The 25,866-nt window shown below is 35.4% G+C and overlaps 1 protein-coding gene across 2 annotated transcripts in view; it reads right to left on the bottom strand.

The window, feature by feature from the left end:
- The window catches only part of PPP2R3A (protein phosphatase 2, regulatory subunit B'', alpha), a 162,169-nt gene that overhangs the window by 40,435 nt on the left and 95,868 nt on the right, over positions 1 to 25,866 (bottom strand). For both annotated transcript variants that reach the window (XM_012663597.1, XM_012663602.1), the window contains 5 exons: positions 22,670 to 22,744; positions 14,753 to 14,839; positions 11,421 to 11,577; positions 8,647 to 8,695; positions 8,080 to 8,169 (listed from right to left, as the gene is read on the bottom strand). In XM_012663597.1, the coding sequence (XP_012519051.1) occupies positions 8,080 to 8,169; positions 8,647 to 8,695; positions 11,421 to 11,577; positions 14,753 to 14,839; positions 22,670 to 22,744 (458 nt within the window). The remainder of the gene's footprint in view (positions 1 to 8,079; positions 8,170 to 8,646; positions 8,696 to 11,420; positions 11,578 to 14,752; positions 14,840 to 22,669; positions 22,745 to 25,866) is intronic.

Genomic DNA, 25,866 nt, shown 5'->3' with positions numbered 1-25,866 from the left:
GGGCAACAGAGCAAGACTCTGTCTCAAAAAAAAAAAAAAAAATGTATCCTGTCATTCTTGGGTGGAGAGTGTTATAATGTCTGTTAGGTCTAGGTGGTTTATAGTTTTGGTATAGTATTTATACTATTGTTCGTACTTCTATTTCCTTGTTGCTCTTCTTCGTGGTTGTTTGATCCATCATTGAAAGTGGGGCAATACCAGATGCAGTGGTTCATGACTGTAATCCTAGCACTTTGTGAGGCTGAGGCAGGAGGACTGCTTGAGGCCAGGAGTTCGAGACCAGCCTGGGCAAGAGTGAGACCCAGTCTCTACAAAAAAATTAAAAAATAAGCTGGGTGAGGTAGCATGTGCTTATAGTCCCAGCTACTTGAGAGGCTGAGTCAGGAGGATCGCTTGAGCCCAGGAGTTTGAGGCTGTAGTGAGCTATGATCATGCCATTGCACTCTAGTCTGGGTCACAGAGTGAGACTCTGTCTCAAGGGGGAAAAAAAAAAAGAAAGCTGGGTAATAAAGTCTCCAACGAGATTATCATTGAATTGTTTACTTTTCTCTGCCATTCTGTCAGTTTTTGCTTCATGTATTTCTGGGTTCTGTTAGGTGCATATGCATTTACAATTATAATGTCTTTCTGTTGGATTGGCCCTTTTGTCATATAAAATTGTTCTTCTTTGTTTCTAATAACCATTTTTGTATTAGATATTTTCTCTGATATCTATTATAGATATTCCAGCTTTTTTTGTGGCTGTTTGCATGATCTTTTTCCATACTTTTACTTTTTTTTCTTTTCTTTTTTGACTTTTTAAATCTTTAAATCAGTGTCTCCTGTAGACAGCATATACAGGTAGAGTACTGCCTATCCGAATCTGAAATGCTTGGGACTAGAAGTGTTTTGGATTTTGGATTATTTGGGATTTTCGAATATTTGCATATACATAATGAAATATCTTGAAATATGAAAATCACTTATGTTTCATACATACCTTATACACAAAGCCTAAAGGTAATTTTAGATAATATTTTAAATAATTCTGTGCAGAAACAAAGTTTGTGAACATTGAACCATCAGAAAGCAAAGGTGCCACTATCTCAGCCACCTATGTGGGCAGTCTGTGGTTGTCTGGCATCACCATCATTCCTGACTGAATTTATATGCTATCAATAAGCAATCATTTTCTTACACTTATTCACACATAAGTACTTAAAGTAAAAAATATGACGTACCATTAATACAGTGAAAAAAATGTGTTCAGGGTAACTAAAGCAGTGCTGTAGCATCACCAGAATACCTATATCAGCTGTTTACCAACAGCAACAAGAAACAAGGGCAGGCTTTACGTCTCTACCTATGATGCTGTGTTTTGATTAAAAGGTTACTGTGCACTGTATTTTACTTTTTTAGGTGTAAATAAACATGACAATCAGTTGAGGTACCAGAAAGTGGGTCCTTTAGGGATGATGAAGCATCTTGCTGGATGGTTTATTATAATGTTTCCTCTAGAATCATTTGCCTCCTTAACAATGGTTTTTGTCTGAGAAATCTCTTTTTGATTTTATAAACTGACATAATTTCTTTTTGTGTTATGAATGCATGATGCTCTGGTCCTTCAATAAGCCCATCACACGTTTTCACCATGTCATCTCCAGGCACTTTTTCTGCTGTGTTAGCAATATCATCCTTGTTGTCACTATTACCAAAATCACCTTGATTCAGAACCATTTTGGCTATTTCACCATTGATTAATGAATGAACAACTGCAGTCTCATTATCAATCTTAAAAAATTTTCAATAACCACTTCTTCCAGCTTACTAATGGGCTCTGAAGGTATTTTTTTGCACATGTAAGGTCAGACATCATTTTTTTTCTTGCTTGACTATGGTATCCTTCAAAGTCATCACCCTGTTCATTGTCATCACTGAACATAGTTGCAGGCCAGACGTTGTGCCAGGCATGCACAACTTTGTCTTTATTGACTATGTTCCAAGCATTGGCAACAGCATATATGGTGTCCTTCATGTTAAACTACTTTTGAAAACCTTCTGCAAGGACACCTCTGTTCACTGCTGCTAGCATGCTATTAAACAAAATATTTTTTTAATATTGACTCTTCATTGATCTAAGGATACCCTGACCACATGGCTGAATAAATGAAGTCACATTTTGGGGGAGAGTACGTGGCATAAACATTACTGTTGATATTATTATTTCTTTTTTTGAGACAGGTTCTCACTAGGTTGCCCAGGCTGGTCTTGAACTCCTGTGCTTAAGTGATCCTCCTGCCTCAGTCTCTTGAGTATCTGGGACGACAGGGTGCACACCACTGTGCCTGGCTCACAAACATTATTTTTGATGAGAATTTCAGCTGGAGGCTGAGCAGAACAGTTCTCAAGGAAGAACAAAATCTTACAGTCATCATCCAGTCAAGTTTCCTGGCTGTGAGCATGAGCCACTGGTACAAAACGTTTATGAAACCAATCAGAAAAGATGTCCCTGGTAATCCATGCTTTTTTGTTAGAATAATAATGGACTGGTAAGTCACTCCTTGAAAACAGCGAGGATACAAGTTTTGCCTATCACAGCACGTTTACACTTGTACCTGCTGCATTAGCACATCCCAGCACAGTTGTTCTAGCCTTGGCATGCTTAATTCCTGTAGGGGCTGTCTCATCAGCTGTAGTCAGTGTCTTTTGGGGCAATAATGCCAAAATAGTGATGTTTCTTATAGCATTACAGTACTTGTTCTGACATAAGATTTTTGTCAGCAGTGATCCTGGCAAACTCATCAATACATTTGTCGACTGCTTCGTTATCAGCAGGTGTTTTACCGCAAATCTTTAAGAATTTAATAACATGTATTTTATTAAATTTCTGCAAACAGCCTGTTGAATATTCACAGTTACCTTCAATTTTCAGTTTATCTTAATAGATTTTTGCTTATTTCACAATCAGTATACCATTATATGGCATGTGTTCACTGCAATGCTGACAAATCTACTCTTTTAATACACAGTTGAGATCTTTATTTTTAGCTTTATGAAATGTTTTTCTATTTTTCATTGACTTCTTTCCATTCATCACTGTCAGCATAGAATTTCAACAATTTATTCTTCTCCTTCTTCCAGTTATATATGGTAGTCATTCCAACACCATATTCTTCTTTAAGACGTCTCACACTTACACCACTGTCCAATCTCTCCAATAGCTTGACTTTCTATGCTATAAACGTAAATGCTTCCTCTTTTTCTTTCCACTGTTATGGGGTATCTGCAGCCCTTTTTGACATTTTCAACAGTATCTTTCTACCACAGAGCAAAGAATAAGGAAAAAACACAATGAGTAATGCACATAGGTCTTGGGTCCATTTGAAGCATTATGGAGAACCTGCTAATGGGGTATCTGGCTTGCATACATGCCATTTTATCACCTTTGTGGGTGTGCTTGTGCTGGGGAAATCTATGGGTGCACAGAAAAGACACATTGCAGTTGAAGGGGATTAGAAGGGTCTTTTCTCCTTGGGTATGCTGAGTAACCGGTGTGTTATGCACCTGTGTTTTGGCTGCAAACTGTTATGACAGGTCAGATATGGAATTTTCCACTTGTGGCATCATGTTGGTACTCATTTGGAGCATTTCAGATTTTGGAGTTTTGAATTAGGATACTCAACCTGTAATTGTAGTTTGTTTTTATAATTGTATCTAATCTGGTAATCTCTGCCTTTTGGTGGATGATTTGATCCATTTGCCTTTAATGTTATTGTTGCTATAGTTGGATTGTATCTGTTGTTTTACTTTTTGTCTTCTGTACATTTTAACGTTTTTCTTTTTCTTCCTTTTTTTTTTTTTTTTTTTTTTGAGACAGGGTCTTGCTCTCTTTCCCAGGCTAGAGTGTAGTGGTGTCATCATAGCTCCCTGCAACCTCAAACTCCTGGGCTCAAGTGATCTGCCTGCCTCAGCTTCACAAGTAAGGTGTGCACCCTTATGCTCAGCTAATTTTTCTAATTTTTGTAGAGGTGGTGTCTCACTCTGTTGCTCATGCTGGTCTTGAACTTCTGGCCTCAAGTGATCCTCCTGCCTTGGCTTCCCAAAGTGCTAGGATTATAGGTGTGAGCCACTGCACCCGGCCCCCTTTTTTTTATATTAAGTGAATATTTTCTAACATTTTAATCCTTTAATGATTCTTTCACTATGTATTTTTTAGTTAATCTCCTAGTGGTTGCTCTAGAACTCACCACATATATCTTAATTTATCAAAATTGACTTCAGATTTATACTAATTTAATTCTAGTCAGATATTGAAATATTACTCCTATATATCTCTATTCCTTCTTCCTTCTTTTTGTACTATTACTGTCATACAACTTACATCTATACATATTAAAAACTCAATAATTACAGTTATAATTGTTATAATTACTACTTTATATGATTTTATGTTTTTTAAAGAAGCTGAGAGAAGAAAGGGAGCAAGTATATATTTACAGAATTTGTTATATTAACCTTAACTACCATTCTGGTTTTCTTCATCTGTTCCTGTGGAGTAACAGGGGTTCCAGAAAAACAAAAACATGGATGGGAAGTATTTGAGGAAAGTTTTTCCATAATTAACAACTATGAAACATAAAAAATGAAAGATTGAGATTGAGAGGGTTAAAAGAACACCAAAAAAGTGAAAAGAAAAAATGCACATCTTCATATCTTTGGAAATTTAGGTAATCTAACTGAAACCACCCTAAGCCTTCAAAATAATGCATTAATGACAAATTATACACATGCATACTTATTGGTATGGAGATGTACTATATGTGGAAAAATGTGTTAAAAAACTAAATATAATTCCATTTATCATACCATATCATTTGGGGCAGGGAGAAAGAGGAGGAGGAGGGGAAGGAGAAAAGGGAGGAAAAGGGGAAGGAGGAGGAAGGGGGAGTAAGAGGAGAGGGAGAAGGAGGATATATATCAACACGTTAACTATGGGTCATGGCATCATGAATGAATTTTATATTAAGGTTTTTGGTTGCATGTATTTTATAATTTTTAATACTTATTTTAAGCAAAAAGAACAAATTGGGAGGCATCAGTCTGCTAGACTTCAAACTTTACTATAAGGCTACAGTAACCAAAACAGCATGGTACTGAAATAAGAACAGAGAGATAGACGTTTGGAATAGGACGGAGAAGCCAGATACAAAACCATCCTCATACTGTCATCTAATAAATATACATTGGGGAAAATAATCCTTATTCAACAAATGTTGCTGGGAAAACTGGATATCCACATGCAGAAGACTGAAACTGGATCCCCACCTCTCACAAAAATCAACTCACGATGGATAACAGACTTAAGGCGTGAAACCTTAAAAATTCTGGAAGAAAATGTTGGGAAGATTCTTTTAGACATCTGCCTCGCCAAAGAATTTATGAAGAAGACCCTCAAAGCAATCACAGCAGCAACAAAAATAAACAAACAGGACCCGATCAAATTAAAAAGCTTCTGCACAGCCAAGGAAACTATCATTAGAGTGAAGAGACAACCTATAGAATGGGAGAAATTACTTTCTACACATTCGATAAAGGGCTGATAATAAGAATCTACACAGAACTTAAGAAAATCAACAAGAAAAAAAATCAAACGACCCCATTAATAAATGGGCAAAGGACATAAACAGAAAATTCTCAAAAGAAGACAGAATAATGGCTAGCAAACATATAAAAAAGTGCTCAACATCTCTAATCATTAGGGAAAGGCAAATCAAAACCACAATGAGATATCGCCTAACTCCAGTGAGAATGGCCTTTATCAAAAGGTCCCAAAACAACAAATGCTGGCGTGGATGTGGAAAGATTGGAACACTCTTAACATTGCTGGTGGGACTGCAAATTAGTACAACCTCTGTGGAAAGTAATTTGGAGATACCTCAAAGAGCTAAAAATAGAAATACCATTTGATCCAGCAATGCCACCACTAAGCATCTACCCAAAGGAAAAGAAGACATTTAATAAAAAAGACACTTGCACTCAAATGTTTATAGCAGCACAATTCACAATTGCAAAGATGTGGAAGAACCCAAGTGCCCATCAATACATGAGTGGATTAATAAAATGTGGTATATGTATACCATGGAGTACTACTCAACTACAAAAAACAATGGTGAACTAGCACCTCTTGTATTATCCTGGATAGAGCTTGAGCCCATCCTTCGAAGTGAGGTATCATAAGAATGGAAAAACATGCATCACATGTACTCACCATCAAATTGGTACTAACTGATCAACACTAAGGTGTTCACATGGTAGTAATACTCATTGGGTGCTGGTCAGTTTGGGGGGTTGAGGGGGGTAAACTCACAACTAATGGAAGTGGAGCTCACTGTATGGGGGAAGGGCATGCTTGTAGCCCTGGCTTGGGTGAGGCAAATGCATTAAATGTATCCTCATAATATCCTGAATTAAAAAAATAATTAAAAAACAATGTGTATGTCATTAAGCAATAAACTTAAAAATTTAATCCAGCAGAAATGTGTGAAACATATGAAAAAGGCAAGTCACTTGAGATGAAATAAAAATGGCCAAATATATAAATTCAGCCTCTCTAGTAATCAAAGAAATATAAATTGATACTTTATTCTTAATTTCTCAAATTGGAAAATATTTTTCAGAGGAAAATACCTACTGTTAGTAAGGGTTCTAGGAAATATGTTCAATACCTTGTTGATAAAGATACAAACTGATACCCTTTTTCTTTTTTAAAAATATGCCTACCCTTTAACCCAGCAATTACTTACTTTTCTGGGAATTTATTCTATGGAAAAAACTGTGGATATAACAACTATTTAGCTATAGCTATTAGAGGATATTTAGGAGAGCATTCCATAAAAAATTTGGGGTATACGGCAATTTAGATTTAATCCAATGGAAATAATCTGAAAGTACAAACAGTATGTAAGGGTATATGGGTTAAATGTCCCTAATCTGAAAATTGGGAATCCAAAATGCCCCAAAATCCAAAACTTTTAAGCACTGACAAGACACTCAAAGATCATGCCCAAAGGAAATGCTCACTGGAGCATTTAGGATTTGGGATGCTCAACCGCTAAGTATAATGCAAATATTCCAAAATCCAAAAAAAATCTGAGATCCAAAAATCTGGTCCCAAGCATTTTGGATAAGGGATACTCTATCTGTATATTAAAAATAATGAATGCTAACTTTTAATGAAGTTTTTTTCCCGGGTATTAGAATTACTAGTATTACAATTTATTTTCTTCTGCTCACCTATGTTTTCTAATTACCTATAATGGACAATGAATTATTACTTTTGAAATGGATAACAGTCATTTAAAAATAATATAACAAGCTGCCAGAAGAAATGGCTTATTTTTTTCTATTTCAACAAATATTTCCAAAGAATATATTCAACATTTAGATAACTTTTTGAACAATATGAAGACAGCTGAGTTGGTTATATTTGCAAGCACCATCAAGGATTGCAGCCCCTCCCTCCTTTGGTACTGAGCAAAAACAAACTATTGTGTTACACAAGCTAGGGATAAAAAGAAGTAAGGCAACTAGATTTTTGGCTTAAATGAGAGATAGCAATGGGAGAAAACGATGTGTAAATTCACAATTATAAATCAAAGTATATTTGACAGTGTCAAGGAAAGGGAGTGATGATTTCAACCGAAAGAACAAAGACATGTTCTTATACACAAATCATCTACAATTTGCTTTTCTTTCCCTCTCCAGTTTACCATTGAACCACTGAGATCATAAAACTAAAATTCACCTTATCTATTCCCACATACTATATAAATCCTTACTAGTCCTACTTATCCCTCAGGGTCTGCTTACATGTCACTTCACCTTTGTTTCTGTGGGTAATAGCACTTCTCTTGATATGCCTATGTCATGAATTCAGTACTTGTTCCCTTTCTTAGACTGAGAGCTCCAAGAGGACAGAGACTAAGTCTAATCTAACTTAGCATCCTCAGGTTGAGGCAGCTTCACAGGGTATGCATCATGACTTTTTCAAGCTTTGTGCATGTGTTTAACCTCTCGGCAAGGGAAACTCAGAAGTCATACCTGGTAGGGTTCCTTTTGTCTTCCTCAGAGATCAAAAACCAAACAAAATCTGCATAGCTCATTCTTCCCTCTTTTTGTACAGTTTTTCCCCTGAAGAAAATACATGGTTATAAAATTTCCTGAGCGATTACTCAGATACATTTAGTAGAATAATGGACTAAGAAATAAAGTAACATCCTTCTTTGGAAATTTAGTTAAAATTTTTAAAAGTTTAGAATGCTGGATGCCTCATAAAGGGCAACCCTTCCATGGCATATCTTCTTTTCAGAGGCCTAGTGGGTAAAATCAGAAGGCATCTGGCAAATGTGAAGAAAAGAAATCTGGTTCCTAATTTGAATGCAAATAAATAATCACTGGGATCAAATACTGTTACCTGTATTTAGATATAGGATTAATAGTCATATTAAAGAATTACTGTCTTATATAATATTAACCATGAGTATGTTTTATAGGATATTATTTGGCCTAGCAGCACTGCCAAATTATGCAGGAAGTCTTGCTAAAATGAGATTGTTACAGTATTACTTGCAGTTCATTTTTAAACTCAGATTTTGAACTACTACTTACCTTGTTACTGCTCCAGAGAATATTCTTTCAATAATTCTGTTTGATGAAGCTAAATATAAATAAGAAATTACAAAGCTAGTTAGAAACATATTCCACAATGGTAATACTTTTAGCAAATTTATTTTTATTAGCTATAAGGTAAACCATAACAATCTTCCATCATGAGAATATGACTAAATTTTTCTTATGTATGATTTATACTTTTTGGAAGAATTTGAGGTAGCTCACCATCCATTAATCAATAATTTTTAAAAAGAACAGGCAAATGAATGTCCCTGATATCTGGGAAGTATTTATATAGTTGAGTGCTAAGTTAATTCTGAACATCCTGACAACTAAGATGAAAATGTATAGGATTTGTATTGATTTTGTTATCCAATAAGATGAGACATATTTTCCTATAAAATAATAGAAATTTTATCCTAGCATTAAATTCAAGGGAGAACTGATTGTGTAGCTCCTAATACAATATAATATAAAACAAAACAGAGTAAAACAATGGAGAATGCTTTCAAGTAGAATTTTATAAGATACTAAAACATACCATAAACGTACTTTTATATTTGCAGTCTATGAAAGTCCAACATATAACATGATATAACATAAAATTTTTAGACTTCTATCAGTAAGTTTTATTTATAGAGAAAGACAATTTTATCTTAAGATAGTATGTTGTTTACGATGATATATCCTAGAGAATCTCTGGTGGTTTCAAAATAACCAAAGGCATTAGTTAAAAAAAAAAAAAAAAAAAAGAGGGCCAGGTATGGTGGCTCATGTCTGTAATCGTAGCACTCTGGGAGGTCAAGGTAGGATCACTTGAGGCCAGGAGTTCAAAACCAGCCTGGGCAACATAGTGAGAACCCTGTCTCTATAAAAAGCAGAAAAAATTAGCCAAGTGCAATGATGCACACCTGTAGCCCTAGTTAATCTGGCTGACGCAGGACGATCTCTTGAACCCAGGAATTTGAGGCTGCAGTGAGTTATGATCGTACCACTACACTCCAGCCTGGGCCAGAGCTAAACCCTATCTCCATAAAAAAAAAGAAAAAAAGGCCCAGGGATCTCAGACACGTTCTTTTAACAAGTGCCCCAAGCAATAGCATGCACACTAAAATGTCAGGACCAGTGATGAGGTTATTAGGAATTTAGCAGCTATCCACATCTAATTCTTCTGCATAGAGTTAGTTAGGTATAGTCAGCATAAAGGTTCATTAGTTTGATGAAGAGAATATGTCTATCAGTACAGCCATACGTGGCCACACATGGAAGCTTATATAAAGACCTTCTATACTTTGAACATTGGTTTATAGAGTTAATAATTAGTACTAGATAGGAAAAAAAGAGGGCTATATAGGAAAGGCAAGAATATTTAATTCCAAAGCTCATATCTTTTTAAAAGGCATTTTTTTTTTTTTTTTTAGCTTTAGAAGGTTTAGCCTCCTAAATTGAAGATTGTATTGTTCCATGTTATCTCCTTAGGGACAGTCTGGCGAGTGGTTAATTATGTAGAGTTTAGTGGTTCCTTCATTTATGCAGGCGTAGAGGCCTGCTTTTCTGGACTTCACCCCATTACTATGGATGGCTCTTGACTTGCTATGTGAGTATATACAATATTTGGAGACTTAGTAAGAATTATGTTTATATCATCCAGAGAGGGAGCTTTAAAGCCATAGGGTTGTGCATGATCTCTGGACCCTGGCTCATGTTATACAGATGATCTGTTTACTGGTAATAGGAAGATGCACAGCTAACAAAGCTGACCTGATACCCTTAAATATCTTCATCTTTCTGGTATTCTGGTGACAGAAAGGTTATGACTACCTGAAGAAGGGATATAACAGTATTAATATATTGATCAAATAAGTACATTTGAGTAGTTCCCCTTGATGTCTGCTTGGCATCTGAACATTTGAGAGTGAGAACTCTGTTTCCTAAATATGCAAAGCTCCATGAAACTTGACATCATGTATGATGAGCCTTTTCTTAAGCTGTATGCCACTGGTCACAGATATACCAAATAACAGAAACAATTCAATGCATTTATGTAAGATTTACTCTACTACATCTAAAAAGCTAAAGTCTGATTTAAAAAGTCAACAGTGCCTGAGAAGACATTTAAGAATAGAGCAGGGACAATCTTATGAGAGAAGAATGAATGAATGTATCTTGGTGCATGGTTAAGAATGTGAAATCAGTAGGCAATAGGTTCTAAGTTTACTAGAACTGAAGCAAAAAGGGTACTGAAGCAAAAAGGGTAATATCATAAGTAATTTTTTGTTTTCTGTCAAAAGAAAGCACAAAAAATTCATCTGTAGAGACAATATCTTTTGGAATTAAATTCCCAAAAGTAAGTTTTTATGAGTCCTTGAAAATAAACTTGACAAGTCAGAAACATTATTTTCATCCTTGGCTTTTTGTAGAAATACTGTTAAATGGGAAAGTTTATAAAGGTATATACATATTCTCTTTCAAATAGATTTACACAGGTGTGAATCTTATTCAGTTCATCAGCAGAAAATACACATCACTATAAAGACCCACCACTTCATTAATACTAAGACTGATTGCTTACTTACCTCCAAACCCCTTCTGCCACACCTGGCCTTTAAATAAAAAAATTAAATTATCTTTGCACATCTTAAAAATTCTTGGCCCTGTAAAGATGACTTGATTAGATATAGAATTTAGGAAATAGGAATGTCTCATAATGAGTAGGGACAATTTACATGACTCTTCAAAATGGTTAAGTCTTAACATCTACAGTCACTCACCCTGGTCATTGTATCGAGATAGATCAGCCTGGCTGATGTAGAGGTCATGATCACTATCTAGTTCCCAGAATTTACAATAAATAACATAGAAATGTTCATAGGAGAAGTAATCTGTGATTTGGTTTATATCTTCTTCTTCTTCCAAAAGGGCTAGAGTCTGAAATGGCATAAAAAGAAGGACTAATTTCAAAATTATGAAAAACCAGCTTCGGCCACTGTACAGAGTCTAGCAAATGTTTGTTTTAAATTGAATTTGCAATTTTGTTTTTGGTAACAAATCAGGAACTTTTTAATAAGCGACTTCACCCTACCTTTAATTTTCTATAATATGCTTAACAAAGGATTAGATGCTCTGGAGGATACAAAAGCAAGGAAAGAGAAGGACCATTACTAGGAGGACTATAACCAGTCAGAGGTCCACAGACTGGCAGGCACAGAACAATTAGACAACAGGTTTAATTATACAGCCATAAACTAACACTGCTTTTTAATTTTTCAAAGTTACGTGAGCAATATTAAGAGTAGGCATCCACATACCAGGTTCAGTTTTGTAATGAAATCAAGTTTACCATAAACGATACTTATATATACAACAGTAATGACACATGGTGGCCTGGCATAGAACTTAGGAAACAGAAAAAACAAAATGAGACCAGATATATCAACAGTCACAATAAAGACAGATGAGTTAAATTTCCCTATTAAAAAATTTCAATTGGGTATCAAAACCTAATCCAAAAAACAAATCCAGGTATATACTATCTACAAGAGATATACCTAAAATAAAATTAAGAAGGAAGGCTAAAAAAAAATATGGACAAACATATACTAGTCAAATGTTAACAAAAAAGAAAGCATATCAATATTAACAGAAGATAAAATAAATTTCCCTATTAAAAAATTTCAATTGGGTATCAAAACCTAATCCAAAAAACAGATCTAGGTATATACTATCTACAAGAGATATACCTAAAATAAAATTAAGAAGGAAGGCTAAAAAAAAATATGGACAAACATATACTAGTCAAATGTTAACAAAAAAGAAAGCATATCAATATTAACAGAAGATAAAACAGAATTCAAGGTGAAAACGTAAGAGAGAAAGAGGACTGTTTCATAATACAAGTGTATTACTGTGATAAAATTTTTTAAATGTAAACATTGGAAAGCCAAAACACTTTTGAAAATTGAAAACAACATAAATTATTAAATGGTAAAGCTGTTCAATGGAAGATTATGCAGCCAGTAAAAATTATTAAGTCTACACAGAAATAAAAGAAAACCATGATGTGGTAAGTAAAAAATATAGGATACAAGATTGTATACACTAATAACTATGTAAAATCCTAAAATTCATATATGCGTATGAATGAAACTAGAACACACACAAAAATGATTCCAGTTGTATTAGGGTGGTAAAATACAGTTTTTCTTCTTTTTTCCAAACTTGCTTGTAATGTTTTGTTTTATAAAATGTCCTTTGATGTGTATGAAGTAGAATACTTTCAATAAAACAACTCTTCAGAAGCAAAGAACTATCATTTCACCCACTGGATTGTCATTAAATAAAGAGGACAGATAAATTCTATTGTTGGTGACTATATAAGTGAAAGTATGAACTAGTGCAGCTTTTAAGAGGGTAACTTGGCAGGATCTATCAAATTAAAAATGCATATACTATTAATATTTGATCAAGGATTTTCTCTCCAGTGGTCTATTCTAGAGAAATTCTTACTCATATACACACAAGAGGAAAGAACAAGGATGTTCACTGCATCATTGTAATAGAGGAAATCTGAAAATGATTTAAACATCAATAGAATATGTAATTAGTTTAGCCATGCGATTGATCACGCAGTAGTTAAAAGAATGAGATAATTTATATGAATGGAAATGAAAACAACCTCGAGACACTTGTTAAGTGAAAAAAACAAGTTAACAGAATAGTATGAACCCATGGAGTGAAGAGATAAATAGCAAGTTCTGCTTATTTATTATTATAGATGTGTTCGTATTATTTGAATGTTTTGAGTATTTGTTTAAATACTAAGAGGAAGAGTAAGGAGAGTAGCGGGGAAGGAGAGAGAGGGGAAAATAAATCATGCTCTAGGAAGCACATGAGTTCTGTTTCCAGTTCAGCAACCTGCTGGTTGTGTGATCTTATATAAGTCATTCACCTATATTTAATCTCTAGCTAAAAAAAAGTTTTTTATCATTATAATAATGATTCAAAAAGTACAAACTATAATGTGCTTCAGGAACATGAGGGATTATTATTCTTGAGGTAATATGGAATTACTGCCATCTTAACCCATCCCATATTATTAATAAAACTAATGAGAGCCCAAGCAGGCATTAGGTGTTCAATAAATATCAACGATGACTGTGATGATGACTGTTCATTCTGGAATAAAAAAATGTTTGTATATCCATCATGGATTGATAATTTTGATAAGCCTTTATTACTTTGTCTGTCCCAGATGAAGACAGGAAAAAATAAAGAGTAAATAAGGTTATATTATTAGCCTAAGCTTCATTTAGTATGATTCATTTAAAATAAAACATTTTATTTCCTTCCAAGTGTGAACAATTCCACTTTCTTTAGGTTTATGGAAGCTTAAACAATCAGACATGAAGATTACCTCGGTAAAAGGCTCCCACTAGTGGTCAATACTCACTCTCTCATTTGGTAAAATAAATAAAATAATTGAATGAAATGTATTCTTTCTTAAAAGAAATTTTTAGCAGGTACTGGATAAAGAGTCATTGCTGACAGGATCAAGTCCAAAATCTTTCATTCCTTTTGTAAGGCTCTTCCCAACCTGGCCTCAGCCCACGCCCTTTCAGCCCCGTCTCTGGTCACACTCTGGGAGCCTTTGGACACTAAAGACTGTTTGGCAGTTCCTGAATATGACATTTGCATGCTTCCAGCCTTTGCTTATGCTGCTTTCTCTATCTGGAATCCTCTTTCTTCTAATATTTTATCTTGGTAAACTCCTGATATCCTCCAGGGTCAAGATCATATGCCAGTCCTTCTGTGAACCCTCTCTGCACCTTTTATAAAGGTCTGTGGAATTTATCAAGTCAGGTGTGGTACACCTCTTTCTTTTGCTCCACAGTGCATGCCTCATGCAGAGATCCTTTGTTATTCTATTCATCTTTGTCTCCCCACCCCAAACATCCCAGTGTCCCATCATAGGTATGTGATAAATGCTTAATGACTAAAAGTAGTGACCGTGCTTTGCATAGAGTAAGTACTCAAATATTTGTTAAATGAAGTAAGGAAATTATTTAAATTGCTCTTTATATGTGAAATTCAGTGAGAGGCATACTTGCAAAAAGTTGCTTTTTCTTATCTCTGTCGAAGTAATTTTTCCGCTCCAAGATCTGTTGACTGTGTAGAATATTCTCTGAATAACCTGGTTCCCAAGGGAAAACAAAACCAAATAAAAACATTAAATATCTCTGTTACTGTATCAAAGCCCATCTTATGAATATGTTTGGAACCAATTTAAGTTTTGGTTTTTTGATTATGTCAAATGTAATTTCTTATAAAAATTAATGCTATATTTTAAAATCTACATATATTTTGAATATGCCTCTATAATTCTGAGAAGAATAAAAAAATTCTCTGCTCACAAGTCTTCATTTCCCAGTTGCCTACACATCACTTCCTTTGTTTACCTCTCATTTATACAGTGATGCCTGATTCAACTAATACTTATTGGGCTATATGTTTTTTTTTTTTGAGACAGAGTCTCACTGTCTTGCCCGGGCTAGAGTGCCGTGGTGTCATCATAGCTCACAGCAACCTCAAACTCCTGGGCTCAAGTGATCCTCCTGCCTCAGCCTCCCGAGTAGCTGGGACTACAGGCTAATATTTTTTCTATATATTTTTAGCTGTCCAGTTAATTTCTTTCTATTTTTGGTAGAGACGGGGTCTCGCTCTTGCTCAGGCTGGTCTCGAACTCCTGAGCTCAAACGATCTGCCCGCCTCGGCCTCCCGGAGTGCTAGGATTATAGGTGTGAGCCATCGCGCCCGGCCTGGGCTATATGTTTTGCGAGGGCAAACGAGGTGGGAAGTAATCTGCTGGGTTGGCTTAATGATTGATTAATCAGTCAGAAGGATGGCTGTCAAGGTGGTATAATTCAAAAGTGCATTATTCTGATTATTATAGCCTTATTCACTGGAGTCTTAAAGACTCCTGGTCTTTCAGATTCGTAAACTCAAATACATCTCGGTAATTTATTTCCTGATCTTTATTTGGGCGTGAACATCTTTGTTATTAGATAGTGTTTTAATGGGTTTAATAGAAGTGCAACTCTGGAGAAGACCCTGGATAGGGTGGAGAGAAGAGGAGACGGAAGCAAACGTGTGTGCTGGGGATGTGTGTGCTGTGGTATAGGAGAGGATCAGAGAAGGAAGAAGACAGAGGCTGCAGTCCTGGAAGTAGGAGGTCACAGTGCATTCCTAACAATTTTACCTGTGATTATTCCTACCCACTCAATTTCCTTCTTTCACCTATTATTTTTTTCTTCCAAAGGAAACAGTGGTTGAGAAGAGCAATTTAAGCAGCTTTTTTGGTACTTTGGCTTTTATTTTGATAGTCTAATAATACAGAAATCCTGTATCCTTCGTGGTTTTGTCATGGAAAAGGTTAGATCTCTTTTTCAAACTATTTTGGTGCAAGAAGAACAAAGAAGTAAAGACATTTGGACATCTTTCCAAAGAGAAGGCTTAATGAGGTACTAAACCACCATTCTGCTTCTGAATTCTTCAGCAAAGACAATGATGCTCAAACTGAATGGGGAAAAATTAGCATCAGGATGAAGGTTTAGATTTCTACTGCCCAGCATTTACCACCGATAGCACTGTCTGCTATCAGTGCTAACCTTGTCTGACCCCCCAGAATTGAGCCCAAACGCCACACTCCACAGGAGGCCCCAGGACAGGGACTGGGTTAGAATTCTGCCTTCTGTGCTCCCACTGCCACCTGAGCCCCCTTCAGTCATCGCTGTGGTCATTTCTAAACACTGGTGTGCACCTGACCATCACCACTTCCACACACCAGGGGACCAGGTCTTTCCTGACTTGTGTTCTGGTATCTGATATGGAGCTTTCTATATACATCAGGTGGTCCATAATTGCTTGATAAAGTAATGAGGTTTGGAAGCTGTATAACAAAGACTTTTGTAATCTTTGTGATAGAGAAATACAGGTTGGTTTCATAGCTAGTTGAACAATTCTATTCAGAGTTTGGCATAGCAGATAGATGCCAACCCAAGACAGGTCTCTAATTAGTATTTCACATAAATCACTATTTCTTTCTATGATTTATAGATAGAATGCATATAAAATGTGCAAAAAGCATAAAACAGAAAAGCTTAACTGCATTCAAAATGATTGTGAAGATGCTACTAATGTAGTGATGTTTAATCTCAAGGAAAAAATAAGACTATAGATATGCGCATGATCTGAATGGCTGACTACTGAGTAGAAGAAGAAACTGACTTGTTATGTGTTGCACCAGAGGGCAGAATTAGAACTGCTAGATGGAGATGCCCTTATACTGAAAATGCTTCAAAATAAGGAAGTTTCCTAAAATTAGCCTTATGAAATAATGTGTTTGTATGAAGGTAAGGTTTCTTTTCACCACAGACTTGACAGGACTCCTGCATTACGTAGGAGCTGGGACTAGCTGGTGCCCAATTTCTCTACTGGCCTCAATCACTCAGACTCTGAGGTCCTTGAGAACAGAGAATGTGTCTTGCTCAACACTGTGTTCTTAGCACAAGCTTGGCAGAAATTCATATAAAAATGATGGGGGATTTTTAGCATGGAAATTATATATATGAAAATAAACATTAAGAATTTCATTTATCATAATTTCACTTCCCCTCTCTCAAGTTAAAGTCAATTTCAATACATTACACCAAATTTTTCTTTGTTGAACATTAGATTTTTGTTATTTCTTGATTTTGTATATAAATTTATCTTAAATTCTGAGTTTCCTATCTAAATTTTATATTTATATACTCAAATATTTTATATTATTTATGGAAGTACTGTGTTAAAAATTATACAACTTTAATCTGTATCCAGTTCTGCTATTTTATTTTTCTCTTCTTTTGTTTCTTTTGCCAGAATTTTTAAAATTTGCAGTTGGCTATTAGGCATTTCCTATTTTTAGCCTCTGCTAACCTACTTATCTAATACTATTAAACAATGTACCTGTAGTCCATTTTTCCATAGCCTAAATCTCCTTATTCAGTGGCCCCACTTCATCAGCACATTTGTTGGTTTCCACATGACTGATTCAGCATTTTAGATAATCAAGGTAGGGCCACCATCTAGTGGTGAAAGCATACACCTGCTGGTTCTACATTAATTACAGTTGTTATTTTTCTAACTTTTGGTCTACCACTTTTAAGTGAATAAAAATAAATCACCATTTAAAAAATGTCAAACAAAACTTAAAAATAAACCATAATTAGAATAATCATTTACTACCAGTGAGAGAAATGAAATTTGACAATCTCTCACCAAGCGATCTCTAGTCAACTTGACAGGTTGAATCATGAGCCAGTTTCCTTTCTTCTTTTTATCTGTGGAATTGGAAGCCTCTAATTCACAAATATAGGTCACCAGGAATGGAAGTAAGCGTTTGGTGGCTCTGTTGTGTAGTTTTTGATAAGCGAATTAAATGCAAACACAGAAATTGCAAAGGATTTCTCACTATAGATGACATGACTGCAGAAAAACATACTCAAATGCTGTAAACCTGGCTCTGCCACTTGGCAGGGAGGAGTGAATGGATTTCTAATCCACTCTTTAGTTAACATGGCTCTGAAAAGTATTTGTTCAAGTTCTGCTTTAGAAGTTGGACTTTAAATAAAAATGATTTCATTCTCTGTCAAGAAGAAAAGTTTTCAAGGGGAAGAGTTAATAAGCTCTTAGTGATAAGCAGTCTTCACCACAGCTTAGTCATCTTAAGAAACATCAGTACCTTGTCCTCAACAATTAAAATCCTGGCATTTCAGCCTGAAGTGATGGATTCAGGCCAATCATGATACTGAATATATGACTAAGACACCATCTGAGCAAGCCACAGAAATATCTTTACTGCCAGCACCAGTGTCATAAAGAAGTATTTTAAATCTCATCACTTATTTTAAAAACTCAAGTGAGGACTTCTTTCCTCAAAAGTCAGCATATGCCAGTTTGGATAAGCAGAGGCTTTTTTATTCACTGGCAATCTCTGCACAGCATGTAAAACTGCAAACTCAAGGGCTACAATTTGCTGGTATTTCTGATTTTCATTTTCATTCAGTAACAAAGGCTTATTTCTTAACTGCTAACTCTTTTGGGAAATAAAAAAGAATATGGACTGACTTTAGGTGCAATCTCTTATTTGGGTAGTGATGTCCTTCTTTACAGTATACATAGCTGGTGCTCTGTCTTTCCAGTCTAAAAATAGCTGACAAAATAATTAACTAAATAGTCTTCCTATAACATAGATTTTCGATGATAAATAGAAAATAAAAGTTGTCCAATTTTTCTTCATCATATATATATCACACATAAGCTAATATTTGGGTCACACTTTGTGTCAGTGGTTTCTTCCAACTACAAACTGAAATAACCGAATAACTCTAGGATGCAAACAGATTATAATTGTTCTTCTATATGGTATGCCACTGAGATTATATAGCATTCAATAGGGTCATATGATAAAATGATTTTGCTTTTTCTGAGATATTTGTCATTAATTCTGAGGCTGATCTTTGTAAGTTTCTCAGAAATACTGTGATCTTACGTTTTTGCCAAGAGCAGGGTAGATAATGATGCCTTTCTAGTTACTTTCACACCTAGTAACAAATTAATTTCATACTAAATGGTCTTACTTTGTATTTGTTCTAGAAAAACTCACTGTACTATGAAATAATGCAAAGGTTTCAATGATTTGCAATGAAACTTGGCCATTATTTGACCAAGTTTTGTAACAAAAAAGGCACTGGGGAGAATGGATAAGCAGTCTGATAAAATTCTATTTCCAGATATGTGTTGTTAAACTTTTTATTTGCACTTTTCAATTTTGGGTGGTAGTATCAGATTATCATGACAGCAGTTATGCACTTAGCAAAGACAGATTCACATTCTATATTCCTAATTAGGCCTCTTTAGTCTTTATGTTATGATGCTATTTTGAGGTGTCATATTATCATTATTTCATCACAAGTATTTTACACTTTAATGACTACTTCTGAGTAATAGATTCATTTTTGTGAACTGAGGATAAAGCAGCATAATACAACAAAGTGTAAATTTAACCAATGTAAACAATAATATACAAATGCCATGAAAATATGACAGTAGAGATAATTAACTATATTTTGTTAATTGACCAGTGTAGTTCTTTCTGTTCAACAGCTATTTTATTTATTTATTTATTTATTTTAGAGACCAGGTCTTACTCTGTCACAGGCTGCTGGAGTGCAGTGGCACAATCACAGTACTGTAACCTAGAATTCCTGGGCTCAAGCGATCCTCCCGCTTCAGCCTCCTGAGTACCTAGGACTACAGGCGTGCAAGACCATGCCCAGCTAATTTGTTTATTTGTAGAGATGGGGTCTTGCTATGTTGCCCAGTGGTCTTGAACTCTTGGCCTGAAGTGATCCTCCCTCCTTGGCCTCCCAAAGTGCTGGGATTACAGGCGTGAGCCACCGTGCCCAACCTTGTTCAATGATTATTAACATGATAGAATTTCTTGGAAAATGTGAATTATATGTGAACAAAATGGTTTCATGGCTTTCACTCTGAAATCATAAAACTTTTTGGGGACTACTTGCTGGATGACCACAGACCATTATAGGTCCAGGTACTTCAAGAAATACCCAACTAAAAAGTATACAGAAAGAAAATTTATCTCTACTTTACTCTTTTGTTCTTTAACATCTCTACAAATAAATCAAAATAAAAAGTTCCTCTGTAGAGAGCATTTTCTGAATTGGTAGAAGGTTGGACTAGATTATTTCTAAGATCTTTTCCAACTCTTAAGATTCTAAGTTATGCTGTTAATATGCCTGAGTTTACAGAATAGTCAATAATCAGAACCCAATAATTCTTTAGAATTGCAGCCAGAGCTAATATAGAATTCTTAAGCATGAATAATTTCACGTATTCACTCAGTACATATTTACTGTGTGTCTAATATGTGCCAGGCACTATTCTAGGTACTGGGGATATGCAGTGAAAAATACAGACAAAGACCTTGCTCTCATGGATTTTATATCGAGAGAAGGAGATGGACAATAAATAAATAAAATCTAAATATCAGATGATAGGAGTTAAGAAGGAAAATAAAATCTAGCCCGGGCAACAGAGTGAGACTCTGTCTCAAAAAAAAAAAAAAAAAAAAAAGAAGGAAAATAAAGCAGGACAAAGGAATAGAGAGTGTAAGGGGAGGAGACAGGGGGCAAAGAAGGATAATGAAGGCAGAACGTGATCAGGAAAGGCCTCACTAATAAGGGAATGTCTGAGCAGATATCTGGATGAAGTGAGGGAGCAACAATGTGGAAATCTGTAGGAAGAGCACTGCAGGCAAAGGAAACAGGAAGAACAAAGCACCTGAGGCACAAGTAGATCTGGTCTGCTTATGTGTCTTAAGCAGAGTAACCAGGGGGGAGGGAGGGGAGAGAGAAGATCAGAAAGCAGGGATTATGAGGGTATGGGAGGATTATGGTGAGTCTGGGTGAGGACTTCAGTTTTTATTCTGAGTGAGATGGGAAACTATTCGGAGGGTTTGAGCAGAGAAGTGACATGATCTGACTTATATTTTTAAAGGATAACTCAATTTGCCTTATGGAAACCAGACTATAGGGCAATGACAGTGCTAACAGGGAGACCAAGTAGAAGTAATCCAAATGACAAATGAGGATGATTGGCCAGACTGTGGTGGAGGTAATTTAGTACAGTGTTGTGGTTAGCAGGCAAAAATAACTTCTGAGATAGTCTGAGATGACAGTGACACCTTCTGGCTCAGATAAAATCTTACAAAGTTTAACACTAACAGAAGAAACCCAATGTAAAAGCAAAGAATGAAGTCCCTACAGGAGGGACTTCTGTAGTTTAAAAGTATTTTGTAATTCGGCAGAACCTAACAGATCCCAACAAACTGTACCCAAAGAATAAGACGGTGGTCCTCAAAGGAGACTGCCCTGGTTAGCTGAGGGATCTGAGTTAGAGGCAAGGGCCTTCTCCCTTGAGTGTGTCTATAAATGGCCCTGGGGCTTGTCTGTGGAATGTTCCCAAAGATAACCGGGGAGCTAGGACAGAGAACACATGAAATAGCTGCACTGTACACTGCAGGCCCGTGTGCTCTCACTCATAATTCATGCCCTGTCTGTGACTGACCAAATGAGGCTGTGCCTGAGAAATAGGAAGTGTGAGCACCTCACAGAACAGAGGATTGTGATTACGTTACTTTAAATTCTTACATGATTTACTTTCTGATTACACACAAGCTATTTCTCATTATCATTTCCAGTTCTAACCTTGAAGTACTAGAGACACATCTTTTTCTGGGACAGGCTGTCAAAAATTCTTTTCAGTCTTATTTGGAAATACTAAACATCAACTGGATATCAACATTTATAACAAAGCAAAAGGTATACTTCATAAGGCCAGACAAAATGAGTATATTACTTTAATTTTGTATACAAGAGACCCCTTTGGGCATAAATAAGAAGGGAAATAGATATAAATAATTCAATTTTATTCACCTTCCTTCCACTTAAAAATAATCATTATAGCCCATGTTACCTTTTGCATAAATATCTGAAATCCTGTACACCAGATGGTGATAAAAAGGTGACTTACGGAGTTATATTAAGAAAAAAGAGAGGCCGGGCGCGGTGGCTCATGCCTGTAATCCTAGCTCTCTGGGAGGCCCAGGCGGGAGGATTGTTTGAGCTCAGGAGTTCGAGACCAGCCTGAACAAGAGTGAGACCCCGTCTCTACTAAAAATAGAAAGAAATTAATCAGACAACTAAAAATATATAGAAAAAATTAGCCGGGCATGGTGGTGCATGCCTGTAGTCCCAGCTACTCGGGAGGCTTAGGCAGGATTGCTTGAGCCCAGGAATTTGAGGTTGCTGTGAGCTAGGCTGACGCCACGGCACTCTAGCCCGGGCAAAAGAGTGAGACTCTGTCTCAAAAAAAAAAAAAGAAAAAAGAGGACTAAGCCTACCGTGGTGATGTAGCGGGAGTGGAATTCTGGAGCATCTTTCAGGAACGTAAGACCAGGGTGTGTATCCACCACATCCTGAAAAAGATCAAAACCAAAACTAAATTAACAAACATCCAACAATTATGCCTACAGAATTTTTTACCTTCTGTATAATACATTACCAGTTGAGCAACCTTGCTATTTTATAATATTGAACAATGCACTTAAAATTTAATAAATACTTTATTAAATTCAAGTTTTATTACAAGTATACATATGTGTGCTTTTCTGTATGTACAGTATACTTTAATAAAGTCAAAATTTTAATTTAGCTATATTTGGTGATCTGTGACTCAAATGTCTTGGAGGTATGCAGTTATAATTCTAACACATCAAAGTATGTCAGGGAAATTCATCCCACAAATCTTGGTAGAGGTTGCTAAGTGATATTTATACAGAAAAGATGTGACAGACATAAGCCCATGAGAACGATTCTTCTTCTTAACTTTCTAGAAACATGAGAAATTTTTGAAAAAAACAGCACATGTAGCCAAGTAGTTTGAAATCTGCCCATGTTAAGTTGTGTGAGCCAGCTAATGTCCATCAGTTTTTGTCATAATAATTGTGTGGACAAAACCATTTTCAATTTAGGATTTTATTCATTTCTAAATCTGGTATCTTGTTCTTACTGAAGAATGTTAGAATATTAAAACCCTAAAATACTGTTTTTATTTTCTAATTAGATTTTTAAAGCACTTTGAATGCGTCTAGGGAAACTATCAGAGGTAATTACTGTTAATTTAATAATCAGAGGAAGCAGCAATGCCAACATAGGTAGAACCTATTAATATTGGCTAGTCAACAATGAATAGACATTAGTTATATCTCTCGTCTTTGTTTCTTCAGAGCAGTTAGCTATACATAACTACCAATATATAGTCTCAAACCAGTGGACCTTACTATTTCTTAAGTTTTTATTTGGAAATAATTTTAGACCCACAAAAAATATTGTAGAGAAATTTCCTATGTCTCTCTCCCAGCATCCCATAATGGTAATAACTCACAAACCATTGTATAATCGTAAAAACCAGGAAATGAACATTGATACAATACTAAACTACAGACCTTATTCAAATCTCAGCAGTTTTTTCTCAATGTCTTTTTCTGTTCCAGGATCCTACACTGTATTTAGTTTTTGTGTCTCACTGTTCTCCTACAATCTGTGGCAGTTCCTCAGTCTTTCCTTGTCTTTCATGATTTTGATGATTTTAATGAGTTCCGGTCAGTTATTCTACAGGATGTCTCTCAATTTGCTTTTGTGTGATGTTTTGTCATGATTAGATTAAGGCTACACATTTTTGGTAGGAATATGACAGAAGTGACATTGTGTCCTTTTCAGTGCATACATAATATAGGGGGTATGTGCTATCGATATGTCTTGTATCTGGTGATGTTAACTTTCATTATACTTGGTTCAAGTGGTGTCCTCTGTGTACTCCACCGTAAAGTTAACTATTTTCCCTTAATAACTGATAAATATCATGGGGGAGATACTTGGGGACTATGCCAATATCCTATTTCTTCTCAGACCTTTTCCCACTGATTTTTAGCATCTATTGGTGGATCATGACTGCAACATTTATGTTATAGTGTTTATCTAATGGTGACTTGTATTTCTCCCATTCTGTCTACATTTGTAATTGGAATTCTTCTATAAGGAAGAGCTGTCCCTTCTCTCCCATATATTTGTTCAATTTATATCAGTACAGACTCATGGATATTTATTATATGGGTTATAATGCTGTACTACCATTATTTATTTTGTTGCTCAAACTGATCTAGCTTTGGCCATTAGGAGCTCCTTCAGGTTGGTTCCTGTGTCCTCTTGACATGCCCTTGTGTCCTTTTGTGGGCACTTCTATATTTTCTGGTACCATAAGATGGTCCAGGTTTACCTTGTATTTTCCTTGCCCCAGCCCTGGTATCAACCTTTACTCCAAGAAGCCTTGGTTACTTTCATTGGAGAATGGTATTTAGAAACCAAATCTATGTGTGACATGTGCCCATTACTACTAGGCCATCTTAGCAGGTAGAACTAGGAAATAGATGTATGTGTACTAATCCATGCACATATACATATCTATATTCTTTCTAAATCTGGCTGTATATACAGTAAAAACTATGTCATCATAGAGATAAATGATTCCAATCTAACATCACAAGGTTCATTCTAGCTTTTCTCCTTTCCTTTGTAACTTCTTTTACTAACAGTGAGAAATTGGGCTCTCATTATCTGCAATATATTCACCTATTTGTTCAATCCTATTATAGTAACAGAATTGCTAACATATACACAAGTGATAAATTCTAACTAGAGTACAGTATTCGTGTATAGCTCCTTTTGTCTTTAGTCTTACAGTATACAGTTAAATATTGTTTTCCAAAGTTACTTAGCCTGGTTCTTTCCCTTTCTTCCTCCATCCTCTTCAAAGTAGTTCATTTCATTCGTTACTGTTAACATTCTGTTTTGGATTTCATTCCCACACATACTGGTTGACTTTAATTATTTCTTAGAAGGAGAGCATATGAAACGCTCCTATGGTTCTACGTATCAAATTTATTGTAGAATTGACATCTTTACAATATCAAGTCTTCCCACCTATAAACATGATATATCTCTTCATTCATAGAAATTTTATTTCTCTCAGAAATATTTTGAAGTTTTCAGCATATAGGGCTTACACATCTTCTGTCATATTCATCTCTAAGTATTTCATATTTTTGAGTGGTATGATAAATGATATTGTTTTTTAAATTTCAATTTCCAATTACTTGTTGCTAGTATATAGAAAGACAATTGATTTTTGTATACTGATCACATACTCTATAACCTTGCTAAACTCGTTTCTTAAATACAGCTTTAGTAGCATCCTAAAAATGTTGATGTTTTCATTTTCATTCAATTCAAAATATTTCCTAATTTTCCTTTTGATTTCTTCTCTGACCAATGGGTTATTTGGAAGAGTTATTTAGTTACCAAATATTTGAGAATTTTCCAAAGATCTGTTATCATTTCTAATTTAATTCCATTATGGTCAGGGAACAAACTTCATATGACTTGAATATTTTTAAATTTATTGAAGTTTTTTTTATGGCTCTGAATATGGTCTATCTTGGTAAATATTCTGTGTACACGAGAAAGGAAAGTTGATGGGTTA

The sequence above is a fragment of the Propithecus coquereli genome, unplaced genomic scaffold (genome assembly GCF_000956105.1).
Source record: "Propithecus coquereli isolate 6110/MARCELLA unplaced genomic scaffold, Pcoq_1.0 Scaffold12, whole genome shotgun sequence".
NCBI lineage: Eukaryota > Metazoa > Chordata > Mammalia > Primates > Indriidae > Propithecus > Propithecus coquereli.
This window is presented reverse-complemented; position numbering and strand designations above follow the sequence as displayed.